Source organism: Lutra lutra, chromosome 4 (genome assembly GCF_902655055.1).
Source record: "Lutra lutra chromosome 4, mLutLut1.2, whole genome shotgun sequence".
Classification (NCBI taxonomy): domain Eukaryota; kingdom Metazoa; phylum Chordata; class Mammalia; order Carnivora; family Mustelidae; genus Lutra; species Lutra lutra.
In genome coordinates, this window is record NC_062281.1 from 169,793,933 (window position 1) to 169,818,444 (window position 24,512).

The 24,512-nt window shown below is 53.0% G+C and overlaps 2 protein-coding genes across 3 annotated transcripts; both read left to right on the forward strand.

Moving 5' to 3' along the window:
* The first annotated feature begins 207 nt into the window (after nt 1–207).
* Nucleotides 208–15,313, forward strand: CSF3R (colony stimulating factor 3 receptor). Of its 2 annotated transcripts, none has more exons than XM_047727509.1 (17): nt 208–391; nt 1,536–1,590; nt 3,443–3,528; nt 5,408–5,704; nt 7,261–7,384; nt 7,538–7,725; nt 8,532–8,701; nt 8,810–8,963; nt 9,054–9,133; nt 9,541–9,748; nt 10,733–10,921; nt 11,289–11,390; nt 12,017–12,163; nt 12,285–12,425; nt 12,662–12,755; nt 13,001–13,079; nt 13,501–15,313. In XM_047727509.1, the coding sequence occupies exons 3-17, from the start codon at nt 3,465–3,467 to the stop codon at nt 13,978–13,980; spliced, it is 2,517 nt and encodes an 838-aa protein (XP_047583465.1). In that variant the 5' UTR covers nt 208–391; nt 1,536–1,590; nt 3,443–3,464; the 3' UTR covers nt 13,981–15,313. The 2 variants fall into 2 exon arrangements, with proteins under 2 accessions (XP_047583465.1, XP_047583464.1); XM_047727508.1 differs by having other exon boundaries at nt 209–391; nt 12,998–13,079.
* A 660-nt stretch (nt 15,314–15,973) lies between these two features.
* On the forward strand, nt 15,974–22,947 carry MRPS15 (mitochondrial ribosomal protein S15). The gene is made up of 8 exons (XM_047727510.1): nt 15,974–16,217; nt 16,518–16,562; nt 17,669–17,744; nt 18,743–18,791; nt 19,307–19,391; nt 20,332–20,390; nt 22,355–22,546; nt 22,795–22,947. The coding sequence occupies exons 1-8, from the start codon at nt 16,085–16,087 to the stop codon at nt 22,930–22,932; spliced, it is 777 nt and encodes a 258-aa protein (XP_047583466.1). The 5' UTR covers nt 15,974–16,084; the 3' UTR covers nt 22,933–22,947.
* The last annotated feature ends 1,565 nt before the right edge of the window (nt 22,948–24,512 follow it).

Sequence of the window (24,512 nt, forward strand, 5' to 3'; positions counted from 1 at the left end):
CACCCAGGCGGCTTGACGCCTGGGCCCCGGCCAGCCCCAAAGCTTTGAGGTCAGGAAATCCGGAGGCAGTGGAGAGGGACGCGGTTGCCACACTCCCCAACCTCTTTGAGACCCCCGAGGCAGGAAGGCTGCCTGGCCTCACCGGCTTCCCTCCCAGGCTCCTTCCTGGGAGGAAGGGGCTGCCCTGTGCTTCAGTGACTGTCTGACAGCACAAGGGAGGGAAGGAGGCTGGGCAGGTGTTGCAATCGGCAGCCCCTGGGCCTGTCAGAGACTGAGCCATTAACGACAGGGCTGGGGAGAGAAGCCGGACTGCGGCTGTTTTCAGGAACTTGCCCTCCAGAGGAGCGCGGAGACCAAGGAGACCAGGCGGGCTCCCGCTACAGGCTCCAACGTGAGTAGGGGAATCCGCTGGGAGGGCTGTACCTTGGGCAGGAAAGGACCCTTGAGTCCTGGGTCCACTCCCCCCAACTCGGCCAAGTGCCCATGCACAGGCCTGGGACCCGGGCTCCTGCCTTTAGCATTGGTCCTTGGGAACCAGGAGCCCCCCAACACGGAGTCTCTTTTGCCAGGGCTGCCCCCACTTTTTTGGGGGGGGGGCATTGGGGAAGTCACAAACCTCTGAATACCTGTCTGGGAACACAGAGCTGGGCTCGGGGAGGGCATGATCACCATCCTTCCCCACGTTCCTGTCTCAGACCCTATGTCTCAGCCTGTCCCTCTCTCCCCTGTTTCTGTCTTGCCTCCCCAGCCCCTACCTGGCCTATCTGGGCTCTGGGTCTCTGTCTGTGTGTCTTGAAGTCTTTCTGTGCCTTTCCCTGTCTCTCACATTTCCCTCTCTCAAATCTTAAACTCGCTCGGGGACCTCTTGTTTCTTGGCCTTGAGCACCTGGATCTCTGGGTCAGCGTCCTTGTCCTCCCGGGGCCCTGTCTCTCTGCACCTGTCCTGCCTAGGCCTCACTGCCTGCATACCTGTTTCACATTCTTAGACCTTCTGCAGCTCTGCCTCCCTCCTTCTCAGCAACCCATCAGGGAGGGCCTCTCCCTCTGTTCAGTCCCAGCCCCTTCCTCCCACTGGAAGAATCTCCCTGAAGGAGAGGAGACACAATAGGGCAGAGAGGGTGCGAGCTGGGGCAGGGGGAGAAGGCTGAGTGCAGGGGAAGGAGAGGAGGGCAGAAAGAGGTGGGTGATGGCAGTGCCTCCAGGAGGCAGCGGGTTCCGCTGGGACTGATCAGAGAGGACTGAAGTGAAAGGGAGACTGAGGGCCCAGGGAGCTGCAAGTAGGGGACCCAGAAACGGGGCTTTGAAGCCATGCTGCGTGACACGGATGAAAGCCAGGTGGCAGTCCTAGGAGGCTGTGACCACACGGCTTGCGAGGGGGAGAAGAGGCTCCATGCTGGATTCCACAACACGGTGTCCCACTTCGTGTCGCGTGAAAACAACTTATAGTTGCCGAGTGCGCTTTCTTCCCAGCCCATCTCGGTGCCTCCTCACTACAATCCTGAGAAGTGCGTGCTAATGTTCCCCCTCATTCACAGATGGGGAAACCAAGATTCAGAAAGGTGCAGTAACTTCTCCACAGTCACAAAGCCGGTAAGTCCCAGAGCTGGGGTTTAGAGCAAGTGGTCTGGCTCAGAGCTGGGCTCCCACTGTCTCCATGTACTGGCCCCCAGAGAGTGAGACCATGCTCCAATAGGTCCCCGATCACACTCAATGGGGGTGGAGGGCACCCTGGGCTGCTGCGGGGGACCAGGGACCAAAGCCAACATGCCAACACTCGGCAGCCCAGGGGGAGGAGGCCAGGGCCTCTGAGCGTGAGGTTTGGTTGCCCATTCTGGACAGAAGCCAGAGGAGAGGGATGAAGTAGTACCTTGCTGGGCACACACTAGGCATGATGCTGACCCCTGCGAGGGCAGCAGGGCTGCGACATGATCAAAAGCACATGGAAATGGAAAGCAGCATCCCAAAGACTAGGCCTACAAGGCTAAATCTTCCCCCCAACAAGTGTGCATGGGGGATAATCAAACTGCCATGCTCTGGTAAGAAAGTTGCCAACCACTGATTGGTAGACAGGGATGCTCTGAACAGTTGTGTGGGTTTCTCACTGCACAAAGCTGCCCAGCTGAGGACCAAGTAGAAGCTGAAATCCAGCCTATTCTTCAGTTGCCAGGTCTTAGTGTGAGGCTACATCTGTCCAGAGGTAGCGGCACTTTTTTTCCTGATTTGCAAAAAAAGTGACTTATGGGCTAGCAGTCCTCTGGCATCCTGATATAGAAATGTATATGAATAGCTCCGGGGTTGGGGTAAGGCCCCTGTGAGAAGGAACAGCCTTGGGTATCCCGGGCAGCTTATATTCACACCCCTGTCTGAGAGGGGCAGAAAAGGGGGAGAAGATTTCCCACCTCTGAGCACAGGGGATCTGCTGGGACACAACCTACACATATGCGTTCCTGGATATACACGCAGGCTAGTCAGTGATTTCCACTGACCTGCTGCCAAGAGTGCCACCTGGTGCTGGGGAACCAGGTCCCTGGTCCCAAAACCCCTAGAGGAGCAGGATGGAGGTCAGGCTAGAAGCCCACCCCAGTGGTAGAATACCTTTTGCATAGTTTCTGGAACACCTGGCCCCAGAAAACCTCCAGAGGTCTGTGCCTAGAACTGGGCATGTGTTGGACCCCTTGTATCGTCCATGGAGGCCAGCTTCCCACAGGTGTAAACTGACAGCCTCTTGCCTCGGCTAATCCATGCCAGGGAGCGTCTCTGACCCTTCTGGCATGGCTCCTCCAAGAGAACCTGCCTCGTACTCATGCGTGTGTAACCTGGATGGGCCAGAAAGTTAATAGCCCAAAGAACATCCTCTGACCGATGGGGGATGGAAGTCAGTAGGTAAATGTTCCCATCCTCTCTCCTGTTCAAGGGATAAATTGTCCCTTGAGCGGATGGTCCTGAGGCATAGCCTACACAGCTCCTTAGAAGGTCCCAGCAGGATGGAGCCCCCCTCATCCGTAGAGATGACCCCAATTCCATGACACAACCCTTGTGTCAGCTTTCCCCCCTTAGCTGTTTCATTCTCCCCAACCCCTCCCTCTGTTCCTAGGGTCTTTCCAAAATAAACTACCTGCAGGTAAGCCCAGCCAAGATAAAAGGGAAAGGGGAAGAATGCTGTTCCTTGATGCTCCTGTCCCTGTTTTCTCCTGGAAGGCAAATATAATAACAACAGTGGCTGTCACTTACAAAGTCATTGCCTATGTGCCTTGCATCATTCTGTGTCTTCCTCCCAAAGTCCTATGCAATATAGGCTGTTGTTAATTCCATTTTGTGGACAAAGAAACTGAGGCTCAGAGAGGTTAAATCCCCTGGCCAAAGCCACACTGTGGCAGAGCAAAGGTTAAGCTCAGCTCTGACTCCAGAGCCCATGACATTCCCCATCCCCCTCTGCCTCCAGGTGAACACCAAACTGGCACGCTATGGCAGGGCTAGGAACCTGGAGCCTGACCGTGGCTGCCCTGATTGTCCTGCTGCTCCCTAGAAGTGAGTATGGCCGGGGATCGGGTGCAATGGGGAGAGGAGAGTCACAGGGAGAGAGGTGTAGCGGGTAGAAGAGGGACTCATTGGCCTGCACCGGCCACACTGCTCCTGGGGTTCCCAGACAATCCGGGCTGGGCCAAGAATGTGGGGTAGCCAGGCCTCCACCCACAAACCTCTATAGGCAAACCACCACCCATGCGGAGTGGCAAGAGAGTCTGAGCTGGTCAGCCTGGAAAAGGCCAGGGGACCCAGGTCTTATCCGCAAATCTCTGTCAAGCTTGTCAGAAGGAAACTCTGGGTCCTCTCCAGCCTTCACGGGCAGCAAAGGAATAGGAGTGGGAGCCACAAGGAGGCTTATTCCCAGAATAAGGAAACCCAGGCAGAGCTCTCTAAACTAGGGAAACTGTCTTGAGAGGTGGAAAGCTTCCCATCTGTGGGGGTATGCAAGCTGAGGCCAGGACTGACAGGGATGCTGCATAGCAAAGGTCAGCAAACATTGTTTGATAGTCGTATTGAGGCTTTGCTGGCCACATATAGTGTCTGCTGCATGTTCTTATCTGTTTTCTGCTTTGTTTTCACCCTTTAAAATGGAAGGAAAATGGAAATTTTAAAATTTGGAAATGGAAAATGGAAAACCCATTTTTAATGGATTTAAAAATGGAAAAATGTAAAACCCATTCTTAGTTGTCAGACCGTACAAAACCAGGCCATCCTAGCCCTGCTAAAGAGGATGCAATGTTAGGTGGAGTTCTGGAGTAAACAGTTTTGCAAGATTCCTTCCAGTCTGAAATTCTGAGTTGGTGAAGCGATAGGAGCCCCACGCTGAAAGTCATGAACTTGCTCCGTGATCCTGGGCAAATTCCTAGGACCTCAGCATCCTCCTCAGCAAAACAGACCCCAGAACACATGACAGAGGAAAGAAGGCACGGTGGGCAAAGTACAGCGGATCTTTGTTTGTTTATACAATAAATATTCACCAAGGGCCTATTCTATGCTAAGCTCTGGGAATACAGTAATAGACCAACAGCCAAGGTCTCTGGCCTCACAGAACCTCTGGTCTAACTGGGGAGACAGGCAAGCAATGAATCACATGACTCCATAATTATGAAGGAGAATAAGAGCTTTGGGAAAGTTCAGGGTGCTTGACCTGGTCTGGTTGATCCGGGTCTGGTCTGGTTCCCCCAACATGCTCAATGTTAATCAGGTGAGCAACATGGGTGGAAACTATTTTTCATCCCCACTGTACAGATGAGAAAAATCAAGGCATGGAAAGCCTCAGTAACCTGCCAGGGTCATGTAATTAATAAGCAATACAGCCAGGCTCTAAACCCAGCTGTGCTCTTACCCACCACACCACTGAAGTGTTGGAGGGCTGTGGTCCAGATGGGGTAACACAATCAAGATTTGAATTCTGAGAGCTGTGGCCGTGGGGTTCTTATCATTCCCACCAGTGCTTTCACCACCTCTGGGGAGGGTGCCGCAGAGGGGCCTAGTGTCTGCTTGGCAGTGTGCTAGTGCTGGCTTATGAGACCTAAGTGTGCACATTTCCTCCCAAGTTCACGTTCAGTGATGTCACACTGGTAGCTTGAAAAGCAGTCTTGGTGGGAATATTTACACCAGAGAAAGCAGCCCAGACTACCAATCAGGATCTGGTTTTCTCAAAGAGCCAGCTGATAGACCCTGATGGACACATCCCTAGCTCTCTCTCACCCCAGAAAGCCCCTCTCCATCCCCACAGGCACTCACCCCATTCCAGCCCCTGTATCTCAGGGGGTGAGGCAAAGAGGTAAGGACCTTGAGTCTAGGAATACAAAGGTCTAGGTTTATAGCTCAGCTCCGCATGGCAGAGGAGTGACTCATGGCCCATTCTCCCCTCCCCCAGGCCTGGAGGAATGTGGGCGCATCAGCCTCCCCACCCCCACTGTCCACCTGGGGGATCCCATCACAGCCTCCTGCATCATCAGCCCGAACTGCAGCCACCTGGACCCTGAGTCACAGATTCTGTGGAAACTGGGAACAGAGCTTCAACCTGGAAAGAGGCAGCGACGTCTGGCAGATGGAAGGCAGGAATCCACCATCACCGTGCCCCGCCTCAACAGCCCCCGGGTCCTTCTCTCCTGCTGCGTGCGCTGGGGCACCAGCTTACAGATCCTGGACCAGGCTGAGGTGCAGGCAGGCTGTAAGTGCCCGCGGCCACCCACCCGCCCGGCCCCCGTGCCTTCCTGCCATGGCTCAGGAGAGCCATTATCATTCACTGAGCTCTTGTTCAATAAACACGTTATGGGCATGGCATTGGATAATCTTCCCAACCCAGCGATAGTGCTGTTTAGCCCCATTTTGTAGATGAGGAAACTGAGGCTCAGGGGGTATATGTGATTTGGTGAAGGTCACGGACTAAGGATAGAGCTGAGATTTCTATCAGGTAGTATGGCTCCAAAGTCAGAGGACACCACTACTCCGAGTAGCGGGCAAGTAAGCCCAGACACTCAGCCACCGGACAGTGTGCCCAGAGAGGACACCTGACTAGCTCAGCCTGCTCCTAGTTTCTCCCCATGGCAGTCTCAGCCTCCTACTCAAACCGAGAAGTGAGGACTTTCTGCCAAGCCAATGCATAAGAAAACCACTAAGACCAGTTTTTTTTTTCTTTTTCTTTTTTTTTTAAAGATTTTATTTATTTATTTATTTGACAGACAGCAAGAGAGGGAACACAAGCAGGGGGAATGGGAGAGGAAGGAGCAGGCTTCCCGCCGAGCAAGGAGCCCAATGCAGGGCTCAATCCCAGGACCCTGAGATCATGACCTGAGCCAAAGGCAGACGCCTAATGACTAAGCCACCCAGCCGTTCTGACCAGTTTCTTTCTTAAGAGTCACTCATAGTAGGGGCACCTGGGTGGCTCAGTCAGTTAAGCGTCTGCCTTTGGCTCAGGTCATGATCTCAGAGTCCTGGGATCAAGTCCCATGTCTGGTTCCCTGCTCAGTGGGAGTCTGCTTTTCCTCTGCCTCCTGCTCTCTCTCTGACAAATAAATACATAAAATCTTTTTTTTTTAAGATTTTATGTATTTACTTGACAGAGAGAGAGATCACAAGGAGGGAGAGAGGCAGGCAGAGAGAGAGGAGGGAGCAGCCTCCCCGCCAAACAGAGAGCCCGATGCGGGGCTCGATCCCAGGACCCTGGGACCATGACCTGAGCCGAAGGCAGAGGCTTAACCCACTGAGCCACCCAGGCGCCCCTAAATACATAAAATCTTAAAAATATATATATATACCGTCACTAATAGTAGAGCTAACACTTACATAGCACCTACCACATGCCAGGCATGGCCCTGAGCACTGTGTAAATAGTCATTCAGTCCCCGAAACCTCAGGGAGTGTGCATATTACCATCACTCCCATTTCACAGATGAAGAAACTGAGGCACGGGGCCGTTAAGTGACTTCCAGATCACAACAGCTAACAAATGGCAAAACCAGGATGAAAAGCCAGGTGTGCACCATCCCTATCCAAGGGGGCAGAGCCGAGGGGGTGGGAGGTTCTGTGGCACCTGCCCCTGTCCGGGCCTGCATTTCACTTTCCCCAGGGCTGCCCCTCCTGGGTCACTTGATAGGGAGACGAGCAACAAGACAAGGTGACTCCAGAGGGAACAACCCAGAGCAAGGAAACAAAGCTGACTGGTTCCAATCGCAGCTTTCTGAATGGTCCTACCCAAAGCCCTGACTCTCCCCGCCCTATGTGCAGACCCTCCCGCTGCTCCCCACGACCTGTCCTGTCTCATGAACCTCACAACCAACAGCCTCATCTGTCGGTGGGAACCAGGACCCAACACCCACCTGTCCACCCACTTCACACTCAAGAGCTTCAAGTAAGTAAGGGTCTCTATGCTAGCTTGGTTCTTCTGGGTTCTTCTGGGGCATGGGAGGGACTGCAGGATGGGGGAGCCAGAAGCAAACACGGGAGGGAGCAGGGAGCCTCGCTTCCTTTTTCTGCTAGACACCCAAGCCTGGCCTCTTGGCAGGAGCCGGGGAAACTGTCAGACACAAGAGGACTCTATCCTCGACTGCGTGCCTAACAATGGGCAGAACCACTGCTCCATCCCACGAAGACACCTCCTGTTGTACCAGAACATGGGCATCTGGGTGGAGGCTGAGAACGCCCTAGGGACCAACAAGTCCCCACAGCTGTGCCTCATTCCCATGGATGTCGGTGGGTGACGCATGGATGTCTGGCAGAGGGGAGAGGCCCCCACGATGGGCCAACCCAGAGAGGCACAGAGAGGAAATCACAGACCCAGACACAGACCAGGAAACACTGGGAGACCTAGAGATAGAGGCAGGCAAGAGACAGGGACAAAATGGAAGGCAGGTGGGGATGGAGCTATGGAGACGCAGAAGGACAGAGGCAAGGAGACACGTTCTTTAATTCTTTCAGCAAGTTTCTTGAGTTGCCCACAGATTACTAGGCATTGCTCTTGGTGCTGGAGATAGGGCACTGAACGAAATATCGAAACTCCTGCCCTTAGAACATGACATTCTAGGGGACAAACTAAATAAAATGGAATGTCAAGTGACAAGAAGGGTGACAGGGAAAGGGGTAGGGAAAGCTGGGGGTGGTGGACAATTGCCCTTCCAGTTAGATGGCCAGGGGCGGCCTCACTGAGAAGGTGACATCTGAGAAGATCCTTGAAGGAAATGAGAGAGCAGGCCACTGGATGTCTGGAGGGAAAGAGCTCCAGGCAGAGGGAACAAGTGCAAAGGCCCTGGGGCAAGTGGATGAAACAGAGACCTAGGGGGAGACAGACACATATACAGAGACAGACCTGCAGAAATTGTGATGGCATGGAGATGAAGAGACTCAGAGAGACAGAGAAAAGAGAGACAGACTGACAGAGACCCCAGGGATGGAGACCCAGAGCCGAAAATGGAACAACAGGCCAAGAGAAAAGCAGGAGTACAGCAGATCCCCTACAGGATGGGACAGGGAACGTTTCTGACAATCCCTTCTCCTTGCAGTGAAGTTGGAACCCCCGACACTGTGGGCCCTGGCCCCCAGCCCTGAGGTGGCCCCACCCCAGCCAGGCTGCTTGCTGTTACGCTGGGAGCCATGGAAGCCGAGCCTGTACATAGAACAGAAATGTGAGCTGCGCCACCAGCCACAGCTTGGAGAAACCAGCTGGGTCCTGGTGAGATGGAGGGCAGCCTGGAGGGCCTGGGGCTGGCTGAGGGGAGGGTGGCTGAGCTGGCCCTGAAGGGCACAGGATCCAGGCTCAGAGCCATGGCCACCCCACCAGGTGGGCCCCCTGCTCTCCCAGACCCTCCAGTATGAGCTCTGCGGGCTCCTCCCATCCACAGCCTACGCCCTGCAGATGCGCTGTACCCGCTGGCCCCTGCCTGGCCAATGGAGCGACTGGAGCCCTAGCCTGATGCTGACCACTGCGCAACAGGGTAAGCAGTGGGTGGAGAGGAGCCAGGAGCAGGTATCAGGGCCAAATCCAGCCCCCAGGACCCTCCCTGACCCTCTGGCTCCCTCCACAGCCCCCATCGTCAGACTGGACACATGGTGGCGACAGAGGCCATTGGACCCCAGGACGGTGGCCGTGCAGCTGTTCTGGAAGGTGACCCATCCTGACATCCCTCCACCCCTGAGATTCCTTCCAACCCTGACAGATCCCTGTGGGCTGGGGCCCTGAACTCCAACCTGTCCAGGAGCCTTGGATGCATTTGTATGTGACTTGTGTGTGCCTAGGAAGCTGGGTAGTGCCCTTCTGGAGAGACTAGAATGCAGGACTCACCTGTGGCAAAGGGTTGGTTCAGGGAGTAGTTCAGTGCCAATGTGCTTCTTCCTTTTCTCCCTCCAAGGACCTGGCACAGGGTGAATAGGGGAAGAAGGAAGGGAGGGAAGAAGGCTGGCTCCCGGCCTGTGGGGCTCAGTTCCTAAGACCCATCCACCCCATCTAGAAGCCTCCCCCCCACTCAAGATGAGCTGTGCAGCCCCCTTATCTTCTTCCTGTACCCACTGCAGCCAATGCCCTTGGACAAATACAGCGGGCAGATCCAAGGTTACCTGGTCAGAGCTCCGAACCAGACTGAGGCAGTCCCCCCACTCTGCAACACCACAGAGCTAAGCTGCACCTTCCACTTGCCCTCGGAAGCCCGGGCAGTGGTCCTTGTGGCCTATAACACAGCCGGGACCTCTAATCCCAGCCCAGTGGTCTTCCTGGAGAGCACAGGTAAGGGGGCTGGCAGCTGGTAGAGCGTGGTGGTTAAGCATGTCAATTCGGAAGCCAGACTGCCTGGGTTCACATCTAGTCCTGTCACTTGCTAACAGCGTGACCAGGGCAATGGACCCCAGCTCCCTGGCCTCTGTTTACTCACCTAGCAAAGGGGGACGATACGGTGTTGACCTTAAAGCGTTGTTACGAGGCTACAGGCGTTCAGACATGTGCCTGACACCAAGTTACTGCTCAGTGTGTGTTCGCCACTCTTATCATCACGAGCCAGAACCAAGCTGGGCTGCTGGTGGTTACACACACACACACACATGCACACACATTCACCCCACACTCACACATGAGGATGCTTACAGACTCACACTCCCATGTGCACACACACTGAGCCCATGCCGCCAAGGAAGATGGGAAGAAAGCCCTACACTTTTCCAGCTGGAACACGGTCCCTGAGTTAATTGCTTATTCTCGGGGGTCAGCCAACACCACCACCCCCAGGGTCCCCCACACTTGGGTCCTCACCAGGTGAGACTGGCGATAACAAGAGGGACTATTCCATCTTATTAGCTGTGTGACCTTAGACAAGTTCCTGAACCTGTCTCAGCTGTCTCCTTGATCAAATGGGCCCAGGGCGGCAGCTCCCTCACAGGACTCTCGGGGGCTCAGGAAATTAACATGCACCAAAGACCCTAGCAACATATACTGTGAACTACACAGTGTTAGCCTTGATCACAGTCAGGACCTCCTCTGCACGGGGCACTGTGCTAGGCTCATCCTATGCAGTACACGGGGCTGCTGAGTGGCGTCGAGGTCAGCGGGAAGGGATCTGCACAGAGCCCTTGCAGATGAGCTAAGTGAGGTCCTAAGCTTGAGGGACCCACGATCACCCAGTCTGTAAGTAACAAAGCCAGGACCAGAACCCAACCTCCTGGCTCTGGGACCCGCATTTTTCACGCTTTGTTCTCTCACCTCCTACTCTGTCTCCAGGCCCACCCCTGGTCAGACTCCACACCGAGGCTCGAGATCCCCACAGCCTCTGGGTGGGCTGGGAGCCGCCCAGCCCTCAGCCTCGGGGTTATGTGATTGAGTGGGGCCTGGGTCCCCCCAGCCCCAGCGGCAGCAATAAGAGCTGGAAGATGGAGCATAACGGAAGCATTTCTGGGATGCTGCTGCAGGGTGAGGTGCAGGGGGAGGCGGGGCAGGGAAGGGGGGCCTGGGAAGCAGGGAGGCAGTGCTAGTCTGACAGTTAGCAAGGGGCGGCCTGAACCACCTGAGAAGTGGACTCCCCAGTCTTTCTAGACTTTCCTGTCATCTCTTATCCCCAGAATTAGGACATTCTCCCAGTCTAACTGGACCCTCTCTTTTCACAGTCCTGACACCACCATCTTTCTAGCTTTCCCACTTTTCTGCTCTCACCCCATCAAATGATCTGAAGAAGAGGTAGAAGAGGATAGCTCTGCAGCATGAGGCCTGGGTTGTCCCCAGCTGAAGCTCTGAGGTTAGCTCCCCTCACCTGGGGGCCTGCCCCATCTTCTCTCTACAGAGAACATCAGGCCCTTTCAGCTCTACGAGATCACTGTGACCCCCCTCTACCATGACACCGTGGGACCCTCCCAGCACATCTATGCCTACTCCCAAGAGATGGGTACGTGGGCCACCTGGTCCCTCCCAGAATCCTCTCCTCTCAGTGCCTGCCTGGGCCCCAGCAATCAGGACAACAAGGGAACATTTCCTTCCTCCCCCACCTCTGGCCCCGAAGAGGCTCTTTCCAACCCCAAGATAACCCCTGTCTTACACTGGACACCTGCAACGGGAGAGAAGTCAGGTGGTGGGGCGACAGAAATTAGGGAGTGTGTTCGGCAGAATTTGGGAAGCAAGTCTGGCAAAAATCGACCCATTGCCCTGACAGAAATCAAGCATCATGTGTGGCAGAAGTTAGACAGAGGGCCTGGCATAAAGTCAGAGAGCAAGCGGTAGAAATCAGATAGGGAGCCCAACAAAATCAAGCCTGGCAGAAAGCAGTTGGCGAGGCTTTGGAGTCAAAGAGAAGCAAGTTCAAATCCGGACTCAGCCACTTACTAGCAGTCGATGGAATTCAGTCAAAGGTCCTGGCAACATGAGGCTTAAGGCACAAGTCCCTTTGGACTCTCCTTTCCTACTCCCCACCACAGTGCGTCTCAGTTCTGGGGTCTAGGGAGCCCCAAGATGTCCCGCTGGGCTCTCCACTCTGCCCTGCTCCCCATCAGCCCCTGCACCTCTCTCTTCCGGCAGCCCCCTCCCACGCCCCAGAGCTGCATCTAAAGCACATTGGCAAGACCTGGGCCCAGCTGGAGTGGGTGCCCCAGGCCCCTGAGCTGGGGAAGAGCCCCCTTACCCACTACACCATCTTCTGGACCAATGCTCAAGACCAGTCCTTCTGTGAGTGTATCCTTAGCACCCCACAGCCCCGGGAGACGTGGGGGGCAGGGAGGCACACTCAGCAGCCTTGGAGGCAGTCTCCGCATCTGGGCCCGGGCTGACCATTCTCTTCTACTCCCAGCCACTGTCCTGAATGCCTCCTCCCATGGCTTGGTCCTCCACGGCTTGGAGCCTGCCAGCTTGTACCATGTCCACCTCATGGCTACCAGCAAGGTCGGGGCCGCCAACAGTACGAGCCTTACCCTGATGACCTTGGCCCTAGGTAAGGGGAGAAAGAGGCCCACTAGACAAGGCTATTGGGAAGGTTCCTCATCCAATAGAGCTTTCATTTTGAGAACTTGCCTGGATCCACTCATCTGAGGGAAGAGACCCAGCCCTGCCCATGAAACTCAGCCTGAGGGAGGAGGCCCAATCCTGCCTTCAGAGCTCAGTCAGAGGGAAGAGGCCCAGTCTTACTCACATGCACTCTAACCACCTCTGGTTTTCCCCTCACCCCAGAGGAGTCTGAGCTGCATGTCCTCCTGGGCCTGTTTGGCTTCCTCCTCTTATTCACCTGCCTCTGTGGGGCCGCCCGGTTCTGCTGCAAACCCAGGTGAGTCCTTTCAAGAGACCTGACACCAAGCTACCCTTGCCCACAGGGAACTTCACGCGGGAGTGGGCCAGTCCAAGCCCCTCTTCGAAGGCCTTCACAGGCCTCAGGGCCCATGTCTGGATCACGCTCTGCACCAACTCTTCTCTACCCAAGGGGCCTTCAGCTACTGGGAAGGGGTTGGAAAAAGAAGGGAAAGATGGGAGGGCATGCCTGACCCAGCCTTCATCTGCCCTCTTCTGCAGCAGGAAGAATCCCCTCTGGCCAAGTGTCCCAGACCCGGCCCACAGCAGCCTGGGCTCCTGGGTGCCGACCATCATGGTGGAGGTGAGAACCCCAGAAGGAGGGAGAAATGGGGTGTAGGGGGGTGCTGGTGTTGGTCCAGGCTCAAAGTGAAAGGATACTCCTCCGAGGGTGAGGACTCAGGCCTTCCCATCCCTTCCCAGCAAGGTCCCCTCCCTCTGGAAGAAAGCAGATCTGAGTTCGAATCCCAGCTCCACCCATTTCAAAGCCTGGATCATGTCACTGTGAGATGGGATGTATGTCACCCAGAATCGCTGGGGACATTCACCAAGCTAAGTCTGAAGCACACAGCATGTGTCAGGAAAGTATGAGCAGTTCTACAAGTGTCATCCTTTGGGCTCCAGCAGAAGGAATAGTTCCACAGATGTCCCAACACAGGAAGGGGTGGCGGTTGGGATGAACATCTGAGACGACTCATGCCCTCACCCCACGTCCTTGTGTCCAGGAGACCTTCCAGCTGCCCAGCCTTCGGGACCCCGGCATGCCACCCATCACCAAGATCACGGTGCTGGAAGAAGAAGAGAAGAAGCCAGGGCCCTGGGAGTCCAATGACAGCTCAGGGACCTGTGGCCTCCCCACCCTGGTCCAGGCCTATGTGCTCCAAGGGGACCCAAGAGCACCTTCCAACCAGCCCCGGCCCCCATCTATCACCAGTGACCAGGTCCTTTACGGGAAGGTGCTGGGCAGCCCCACAGACCCAGGTCCAGGGCATTACCTCCGCTGTGACTCTACTCAGCCCCTCTTAGGGAGCCTTAGTCCCAGCCCCAAGTTTTATGAGAACCTCTGGTTCCAGACCACCCCCCTTGGAAGCCCAGAGCCCCTCGTCCCCAACCAGGAGGATGACTGTGTCTTCGGGCCACTGCTTGACTTCCCCCTCCTACAAGGGCTCCAGGTCCATGGGGTAGAGGGGCTGGGGGGCGTCTAGCGTTCCCCACCTGGGCCTGCCTCTTGAAAGGCCTGGGCCGTCCAGAGGAGAGGAGAGTGTAAGTCCATCATGAAAAAATCACGTAGCTCCAGAAGGGCAGAAAGGCTACCAGGATCTCTCTATCTCTGGTCCTCAGCACCCTTCCTCAATCTCCCCAGACCCCACTGGGCCTCTCACTTTAGTGGCCAGAGAATGTTTTGTTCAACACTGCCCACTAACCTCTTGTGCTTATTTCCTATAATTTCAGTCTCTTAAACTGGTTCATGGTTTGGTTTGGTTTGGTTTGATTCTGAGAAACTCTTGAGTGTGCCTACGCTTCTGTTCCTTGTCTTTTCAGGGCCTAGCAGTGATGGGGGTACTTATCAGAAGTATTCATTTGTGTACTCCTTCCTTCGCTCATTCATTCTATCAGCCCTTACTTAGCATGGAGGCCCTGCGCTGGAAGCAGGGACTCAAAAAATGATTTGGTTCAGTCCACCCACAAAGGGCTCCCATTCTAGTAGTAGAGACTTGAAGACATTAGGGCATAGTGGCCAGGGTTGAAGGGAGTCACAAAGGGCTGTGGGACATGGGGAATAGATCTCAGAAAAGACTAAGCCCTGTTGGAGTAGATATAATTAAAAACAAAATCTGCGGAGATGCCTGGCTGGCTCAGTGGATGGAGCGTGCTACTCTCAATCTCAGGGTTGTGAGTTCATGTCCCATGTTGGGTGTAGAGATTGCTTAAAAAATAAAATAATAAAAACCACAAAATCTCCTGCCAACCTACAAAACCACTCCATGAGGGTAGAAGAGGACAAAATCAGTTTTATTACTGAATGAACGTTAAACCAGAACGTGATCTGCATCACCAGCAGATCCTCTAAAGAGCTTGAAAAGACAGAAAGAAATCTTACCCTTGTATATAGCCAAGTGGATACAGGTGCATGGCACCATCTGTCACACAGAGTTCATCCTAAATTCACCTGGTAAATGGGGTAGCCACCCATGTTTGCTAATTGCCTTTATCCCAGAGAAAACGAAATTTCTCGTATCTTTATGAGAAGAGGCAGGTTGGCAATTTAGAGCCCGGCAGAAACCGGGAGACAGAGGCACTGTCTTCCTTAACGACTGCATTTCAAGAGATGATGCCTAGATCCCTGAGAAGAACATTTCTGTGCTGTAAAACTGGCAAGAGGCTTATTCAGTTTTTGGAAAGATGTACATAGGTCTCAAAAGGATAGAGAAAGAATTCACAATTACAACTCTTCAAAAGTCAGTGCTTACGAAAAGTGAAGGGGAGGAGAGCTTTTTCCTTTTTTGCACCAAGGGAGAATTAAAATGTTATTTTTATTTCATTAAAAATTTATTCTTCCTGCTTTTAATTTGTAGTTGTCTTTACACCCCTCATTTCACAAATATTATCACATCAAATACTTATTGAATGCCTCCTATATTGCAAGCAGATCCCTTGCACACAAATGCCTCAGTTAATATTCCAACAACCTAAAGAGTAGATACCATTCCACTTTGGTGAATGAGTACACCATGGCCCAGAAAGGTGGGGTGGTTTGCCCACAAGACCACAGTGCGTAAACAGCTGTGCTTCAATCAGCCCAGGGTTGTTCCGTTCCAAAATCAGCGACCTTCATCACGAGGCTTACAAGGCTGCCCCACAGGAGGCTGAATGAAATCCAGTACCTCTTGCGGGGCCTCATCCTGGAATGTGGTGGGAGAGGAGGCAGAAAGACTAGGTTGGGGAAGAAGACAGGCAAGCCGTAAGAAAACCTCCAAAAGGAACAGAGTGGGATTAAGGGCGGGACGCATGCCCAAGGAAAAAACGGCATCTTAGAATTTAAACATCACCGCACACCACTAACCAGGCCCGCAACCACCCAGCCTCCAGCCCTGCGGCGCTGCCAACCAGACCCCTCCCCTAGACCCAACCCCGCCGCACCCCAAGTCTTGCCTTTCTAATCCATTCTCTCGGTCCTCTTCTGCTCCGGTCTCGCAACTGCGCTCCATTGGTCGAGCCTGAGGCAGCATGGCGGCGCCCACGTAACCCCGTCCGTGCCGCGAAAGGGACAGTGGCCGTGGCGCCGGCCCCGCGGGGTCACAAGTCACGATGCTGAGGACGGCGTGGAGGGCGCTGAGGTCGCTTCGGACCCAGGCTGTGGCCCAGGCCCCAGTCCTTGGGCTGCCAGACGGAGCGTGTGCCAGGCCGCCCTCCCGCCGGTGGGCCCTTCCCTGTACTCGAGGTGAGGCGCTGAGAAGAGGGGCAATGCAATGAGGGAAGTGGGGTTAGACGGAGATAGAGGATACGGGGGACGAGGATAGGGGATAAGAGCAGCGGCAGGATGAGGGAGAAAGGCCGGTGGGCGGGGAAGAAGTGAGACGAAGTGGGAGAGGCGTGGGGCAGCGGGGTGCAGAAGAAATGGGGCGGCGGTAAGGCGCCGAGACGCAAAGACCAGGCAGGAGGGGTAATGCGAAGGGCACAGAAAGGAATGGAGACTGGACTAGTTAAGGAGCTGAGCCTTAGCCCTCTTTCTTCTGCGTAGGTGTCATCCTCCAGGCCGTTCGCGGATATGCCGCCCGGAAACCAGGTAGGAGCTCTAGGGTGGGACTTCGGGTGGGACTTCGGCAGAGAGGCACTTCCTGGAGGGGCGCCGGGTGGCCAAAGGGACGGAGGTGGCTAGTTAGAACCACTTGATGGAGTGGGCAGACGCGTTGGCCAGAGGTCCTGAGCAGAAGACCCCCACGTCTGCCTTGCCACCAGGCTGTAGCCTGAAGCCTTTCTGGTGTGGGGAGAGAGGCCGGGGGAGGGCGGGAGCTGGAGCTTGCGGACCGGCTTTGAGAATGAGCTAGCCCGAGGGAAAGCGTGCTGGCACCACCCAGGCCTACCTAGAGCATAGGTAGACGCTTTGTGTCTGCCCTTCTGAGATGGAGGCCTTGGTTTCCCATTCCAAGGCCGTCTGCACAGTGGGAAGATCTCTTTTCCTCGGTAAATGATATTGGGGAAGTTACTTCCTCTTTCTCTGAGTCTCATTCTGAAACGATTGTAAAAGTATCTATTTGAAAGAATCGTTGTTAGGATTCAGTGCTAACACGAAGAGAGTGTTCTTCACACTGGGTGCAAAACATGTATATATTAGCATTTATTGCTGTGATTTGCATAATGGCAGAGCGGGATTGGGCTGGAGAGGACCCGTTGATCTCCCTCGTGCCTCTCCCTCACCTCCCAGGGAATATGAAACACACGAAGGCTGAGGGTTTCCTATCTGTGGTCTTTGTTTGGTGCTTACTATGCCCTAAAGCTTGGGTTCCCTCCTCAATGCCCTTATTTCATTCATGCTGTCAGCCAGCAAGTGCTGGTTGAGTGTCTGTTTTCCACGAGCCCATGGACCAGACCAGGGGATTTGAAGAGAGTCAAACTCAGGCCGTCCGCAAAACGACCCATCCTAGTGGCGAATCTAAAGTGGTGTGAGAGGGAAAGACACAATATGGGACCTTAGGAAAGGTGATCCACTCCCAGTGTGCAATATCAATACAGTTGCCTGTAGGGTTTGCAAAGGAGAAGCTGAGCCCAGAGATCTCTAGTGCCTTGCTTGAGGCCCTGGGTGTCTGTGACAGAGTTGGTGAGAAAAACCAGAACAGGGAGGATGGGCAGTGAGAGTTGACTCTGGGTGTTTTCTCTCCCCACTCTTGACAGTCCAGCCCCTCCAAGAAGATGACCCACCCCCTTCCACGCTGCTCAAAGACTACCAGAACATTCCTGGAATTGAGAAGTAAGCAGAAAGAAATCTCTTTTATGAGGCAGGGGGCTGTAAGAGGATTGGGGAGGAAAGAGGGAAGACCTTGGCTTTGAGGCCTGGCCCGCTGTATCTGAAGCTTGATGGTAGAATCTGGCAGAGAACTACTGAAGTCCAGGCTTGCTGAGGGGCAGCAGGGTCAGAATGGAGTTCATGGAGCTTAACTGCTTGCCTTTTTTCCTACTGTGGTTCAGATAGAAGGAGGCAACATGCCTCATGGGTCTTTGTGAGATCTCTCATCTCTTGATCCTCACAAAAGCCCTGTGAGGAAAGAATTGTGTCCCCATCTTATGGATTAGTAATGTCTGCCCAATATCATAGAGCTCCTGGGGAGCAGGGCTGAAAGATACCAAAGCCGGGATCCTTCTGCCCAGCCCCTGCCCTATACAGCCAGAGCTGGCCAGTCCCTTCTGCTATACCATGTGACAGGAGGAAAAAAACAATGATTATAGAATCGAAATGTCTCAAGACAGACTGACCGGGGCGCCTGGGTGGCTCGGTGGGTTAAAGCTTCTGCCTTCGGCTCAGGTCATGATCCCAGGGTCCTGGGATTGAGCCCCGAATCGGGCTCTCTGCTCAGCAGGAAGCCTGCTTCCTCCTCTCTCTGTGCCTGCCTCTCTGCCTACTTGTGATCTCTGTCAAATAAATAAATAAAATCTAAGGGAAAAAAAAAAAGACAGACTGACCCATATTCTAGCTGAAATGAAAATCCTCCCTTTGCCCTCCCTGTGAGGACCTTGGAACACTCCAGCTAAGAGCCCCAATTTTGTGCAGTTATCACATCATTCCATGTTCTCAGCACAGCAGATCAGATTCCTGCTGACTTTGAATCCCTGAGAAAGGGCTCTCCACTTCCACAGAGACACTTTTGTTATAAAAGAAATTTTCAATCATTCTTGCTTTTCATACGAAAACAGATTCCCTTTTCCCCTCTCCCCCACACCTGTCTCTCATTGCTGTGCTTTTCCCCACAGGTTTGACGACGTCGTGAGAAGACTCTTGTCTTTAGAAATGGCAAACCAGGTGAGTGACATGTGCCAGACCTCAGCCTCTCCCAGTTCTCTTCTCTGGGACTTCCTCCTACAGTGGTAACACCTCCATCCTGTGCCTCTCGGCTTAAAACAGTATTTATCCCACTGTAATTCCAGGTCCACTTGTCCACCCCCCAGAACAGGCCTCTCCAGGACAGGGATGCTCTTGTTCTCTCACTGTATCCCTAGCCTCCAGCACCCAACAAACCACTTATCCCTAGCCCCCAACACCCAACTGAGTAGGTACTCAGGAATGATCTAATGCCTGAATGAATGAGCACAGTTTGAGCACTCTCCTCTAACAAGCTGTGTCACCTGCCATTTGCCTTGGGCTTATCCAGATGTCCATAGCCACGTGCTGACAAAGGCCGTGTCCTGGTGAACAGAGTGAAGCCAGCTGCTAAGCTTTATGGCCTCATTTCCATGACTGCACCCAGGGCCTTTGAGGTTTTTGGCTAGTTCTTAGGGGAGGGCAGACCTCACAGATTCTGTCTCTATCTTCAACAGAAGGAGAAGCTAAAAATCAAGCAACAGCAGCTGATGAACAAGATCGTGGCAAACCCTGAGGACACCAGTTCCCTGGAGGCTCGAAGTTGGTCAGGGGGCCCTTGGGGAGAGGGAGTGCAGGAGAGTCTGCTATCTAGCACTCGATCCAGGGCCCTTGTCTACAAGGGCACCAGGTATTAGACGTGGCCTGATGAAGCGAGAGACAAGAAGGACCTAGGGCAATGAAAACTGCCCACTGGGACGCTGGAGTCAGCTCCCAGGTCCCTCCTCACACCTCTCTTGTAAGCTCAGGCAAGTCTCGGGAACCAGAGCTTGTCTGGGTCTCTCTCTACCCTGCTGCTAAGGTGGTACGAAGGGCCAGGTGGTCAGGGCCCAGGTTCCGCCTCACCCTACAATGCTCCCAAAACTCATCGTGTTTACAGAAGGGTCTGCTGTAGTGAGAGCGTCTCCTTGGGGCCACCTTCTGCTTCTGCCTTTGCCCCCATCTTTGTAGTACAGGCAGGAATCAAACAAGAGGCTGCCCAAGGACAGCTATTGTGGGGCTTTAGGAGAGGAGTGGGAGCTGATAATTCTGAAAACTCATCAGTGAAAACAGAGCTAAGGGTGGCAGCTGGAAGAGGAGAGGCAAGGAGTGGACCCTTGTCGGTTCTGGAACCTGATCTTCCTGCATTGGCTAGGACAGCCAGCGCAGTGGTGAATCATTAAGAATAAGAGCATGTATCATAGAATAATTCCTGAATTTGACAGGAGTGCTCTGAAGTTTTACTATTAAGAATGCTATTTGCTATGGTCTGGGGAGGACACCTTTAAAAGATTAAGGAACGTTCCTTCCTTAGGCTTTGCTTTCTGAAAGGAAGATAATCCAAAGTCTTCTGAGAGCTTGACATTCAGAGTGCTTTGGGAATTGTGGAGAGCTGCACCAGAGCATTGGTGATTGTTACTCTGAGAGGTCTTAAAACATAACCCAGGCCCAGGCCCTTCCTTCCTCTGTGCCAGCTCTCAGCCTCTGTGGTTTGTGGTTTCAGTTGTTGCCCTGACTGTCAAGATCCGCAGTTATGAAGAGCACATGCAGAAACACCGAAAGGTAAGCCTTGGGCATCGCTCACGGCTAAGACCAGCAGAGTCTGAGAGGTCATGGGCTCTGGGTACGGGGAAGCAGCTGGAGAAGCTGAGTGGCTCTAGCACCAGGGTGCCCGTCCCTCAGCTACAGCGGGCCAGACATTTCCCTCCTGCCTCCAGCGGGAAATGGGAGCCTTACAGGGCTTCGGTGAGTGTCACCCATGGTCCAGAAAACCAACTTCAGGACACGGTCGCAGTGTCTGGCATATGGTGGGTGCTCAGTAAATAAAAAAATATTTTTTGAATATTCTTGGACTCGGTTCAAATTCTCAGCTTTGCTATTTCCACTGACCAGACGTGTGACTTTGGGGAAGTTACTTTATGTGCCCAAGCCTCAGTTTTCCTGTCCGTAAGTAAAGTGGGGATCATAACAGTACCTGCTGACAGGATTGCAAGAACTACATAAATAATAAAGCGCCAGCATGGTCATGTGAAGTACTAGGCCTGTGCTGAGTACTTCCCGAGCCTCAGCTCATTTAACTCTTATAACTATCCTCCTCTTCCATTTTACAGAGGAATGATGCAGGCATGAGGTGATTAACTTATCCTCAAGGCACAGCACTGGGAAATGATGTGCTAGGACTTGAAACTAGGTGGTCTCGCTCCAAGGCCCATACTTTTTTATTTTTAATTAACATATAAGGTATTATTTACTTTAGGGGTACAAGTCTGAATCATCATGCTTACACAATTCATAGCACTCACCATAGCACATACCTTCCCCAATGTCCATCATCCAGCTACCCTCTCCCTAGCCCCCACCCCCCAGCAACCCTCAGTTTGTTTCCTGAGGTTTGTCTCCCTCCCAATCCCATTTTGTTTCATTTTTTTCCTTCCCTATCCCTCCACAACCCTCTGCCTTGCCTCTCAAATTCCTCATACCAGGCAGATCATATGATAATTGTCTTTCTCTGATTGACTTATTTCGCTCAGCATAATACCCTCTAGTTCCATCCACGTCATCGCAAATGGCAAGATTTCAGGTTTTTGATGGTTTTTTATAGTTTTCCATTGTGTATAAATACTACATCTTCTTTATCTATTCATCTGTTGATGGACATCTAGGCTTTTTCCATAATTTGGCTACTGTGGACATTGCTGCTATAAACATTCGGGTGCATGTGCCCCTTCGGATCACTACATTTGCATCTTTAGGGTAAATACCCAGTAGTGCGATTGCTGGGTCATAGGGTAGCTCTATTTTCAACTCTTTGAGGAACCTCCATACTGTTTTCCAGGGTAGCTGCTCCGGCTTGCATTCCCACCAACAGTGGAGGAGGGTTCCCCTTTCTCTGCATCCTCACAGGGCCCATACTCTTAACCATGATGCCATATCCCAGCACAGCACTGGGCACGGTGCTGCTGTAATTAAGCAACTGCAGGTTTTTTTAACAAACGCACCTTTGTAAATCCAGACATCCCAGCACCGTGCAGGGGTAGCACTCGGTGGTCCTTGGAGCCACCTGAGCCTGCTCTTTGGAGATGAGATTTTTGCTCATTTGGAGTGTGGAACAGCAGCCCCACTGCAGAGGTCCCTCATCGAGAAATCCAAGAAGGCCTTCCCGTCTCTCCATTCCAGCTGACAGTTGGCCAAAGTGTGGGGAGGCTGAGCAGGGAGTGTAGGGGAAAGAGCATGAGATTTGGAGTGAAACCTGTAGATGCAGATTCAAGACCTGACCTCACACAAGGTCCCTGCCCTATACAGTTCTAGGACCTTCTATGAATCAGGTGACATCTTTGAGCCTTTCTTTTTCCCCATCTATAAAATGGGAATAACAATGACAATACCTCCCACAGAATTACACTAATATTTGCATCAGATTGTCAGGAGGATTCAGTGAGATGATAAGATGACCGTCCTTTGTTACCGTAAAGTGGCACACCACTCACTTGCAGAATACTAAAGGTAATGTGCCACCTCTCTCACAGGACAAAGCCCACAAGCGCTATCTGCTGATGAGCATCGACCAGAGGAAAAAGATGCTCAAAACCCTCCGTAAGACCAACTACAGTGTCTTCGAGAAGACGTGCAAGGAACTGGGGATAGAGTACACCCTCCCCCCTCTGTACAACCGGAAACCCCACCGACGCTTGGCAGCCAAGAAGGCCCTGTGCATTCGGGTACGAGTCAGAATTGCTGCTTTGGTTGGCCCCACTGTGGGACGGTGGTGGAGAGAGCAGCAGGGAGGGTTGTCTGTTCCTGCCTGAGTCATGGAACTGTCCCCCAGTCCCCAAGGAGGCTCACAGGCCATCACTCCCATGGAGAAAGTCTGGCATGCCCACCCAGGGAGGTCTGTGCCCATCCCACCTGCTCTATGCCTGAGGTTTTACATGGGATTACAGTTTCTTCTGCTCCCTTTCATCCCCAGGTCTTCCAAGAGGCCCAAAAGCTCAAGAAGCAGAAAAGGGCCTTAAAAGCTAAAGCAGCAGCAGCCCAGAAACAAGGCCAGAAGAACCCAGAGAGTCCTTCCAAAGCTGAACCAGAGCCAATCAAAGAAAACCAATAAACTTTATTAGAGTTATGTCTTTCTGCCTTAAAGGATAATAGGAGAGAAGGTGGTACTGCTCTGTGTAGCCTGAGGAGGAGGAGGAATTCGTTCTTTCATTCAGCTTGTTGGAGGCAGGGCATCTGCCCTCACAGACCAGAGGACACATTCTCACAACACACCTCACACACACTCACATAAACAGCTCCCTGGGGTCCAGGTGACGTTCCTAAGGAGGTGAGACTGAGCACCCAGCCACACCAAGGAAGTGTGGCCAGCTGGCTGCTGGGTGAGGCCAGCTGTAGGAGCTGCCTTCGGGACTGGGTCCCAAAGGATGAGTTCAAGTTCATCAGGTAAAAACAGGGTGGGAAAGCATCCAGGCAGAAGGCACTGCAAGTGCAAAAGCAAGGAAGTCAGCAGGTGTGTGCCGTGTTCAAGGAGCACTGGGAATGGGAAATGAAGCTTGACCAGTAAGCTGAACCTGGGCGGTGAGAGGCTTGATGTATTGGCTACCCTCTAGGGATTGGGGAGACAGTTATGGTTTAAAACTGAAGGAGTGATGTCAGCACCAAGTCTGTTTTAGATGGTTAAGCAACAGCACTGTGAAGGGCAGATGGGAGGGGGAAACACTCAGAGCAATTTATTGTTTTGGGGTCAGGGTACTGGTGCTCAAATTGAGAATCTGCTAGAAGCTACAAGTCCTATCCCTAAGAAAGTGCAAAGGCAAAACATTCTTTATAATTTCTGGGAGTTATTGATACCCTTTTTCATGCAAAACTCACTGATTCACACCAAGTGAAATGTCAAGGCCTTGATGTCTGAGTGTGCTTGGCCTGTTTGAAGAACTCAAGGAAGACAGTGCATGTAAAACTGAGTGAACAAAGAGAGGAGTAGGGAGAGAGAAAGTCAGAGGCAAGAGCAGACACCAGATAACAGAGAGTTTTCTGGGTTTATTAGTCTGCTCAAGCTGCCAATAAAAACCGTAAACTGGCTTAAACAACAGAAACTTCCTTAAAGTTCTGGAAGCTATGAAGTCCAAAACCTAGGTGCTGGTCAGTTTGGTTTCTGGCTTGCAGAATGTCGCTTTCTATGTCCTCACATGCAAGGGGAGGGGAAAAAAAAAAGATATTTTCCTCTTACAAGGGCACTAATCACATTGTGAGGACCCTACCTTCATGACCTCATCTAATTCATTACCTCCTAAACGCCCCACCACCAAATACCGTAATGTTGGGGTTTAGAGCTTTGATAATATGAATTTGGGGAGGTATACAAACATTCAGTCCACAACAGTGGGGAGAAAACTTTGGGCTTCATTCTGAGAAGGAAAGCCAAAATGGGGGAAGGTGTGTTAAAGGGACGTCCAAAGAATGCTCCAAAGCAGCTCCAGGACTGCTGCAAGGCCTGAGGTAGAGATAGGCTTAGGGGTTAGGTTTAGATGGTGATTGAAGCCATGGGTGTGAGTAAAATTGCCCAGGGAGGGAGTGTAAGCAAAGAAAGTGCCATGTCAGGATGGGAAGGATGCTCTCGGGACATAGCGGGACTCAGGAGCAGCTGAGAGCCCCGGGGGGAGTGGTGAGTGAAGTGAGGATAGAATAGAG

Coding starts and splice junctions, on each gene's coding strand:
- CSF3R (XM_047727508.1), top strand. CDS start 3,465: ATGGCAGGGCTAGGAACCTGGAGCCTGACCGTGGCTGCCCTGATTGTC. Junction 3,529..5,407: donor TGTCCTGCTGCTCCCTAGAA/GTGAGTATGGCC, acceptor CCCCTCCCCCAG/GCCTGGAGGAATGTGGGCGC. Junction 8,964..9,053: donor GCTGACCACTGCGCAACAGG/GTAAGCAGTGGG, acceptor CTCCCTCCACAG/CCCCCATCGTCAGACTGGAC.
- MRPS15 (XM_047727510.1), top strand. CDS start 16,085: ATGCTGAGGACGGCGTGGAGGGCGCTGAGGTCGCTTCGGACCCAGGCT. Junction 18,792..19,306: donor CTTTAGAAATGGCAAACCAG/GTGAGTGACATG, acceptor TATCTTCAACAG/AAGGAGAAGCTAAAAATCAA. Junction 20,391..22,354: donor ACATGCAGAAACACCGAAAG/GTAAGCCTTGGG, acceptor CCTCTCTCACAG/GACAAAGCCCACAAGCGCTA.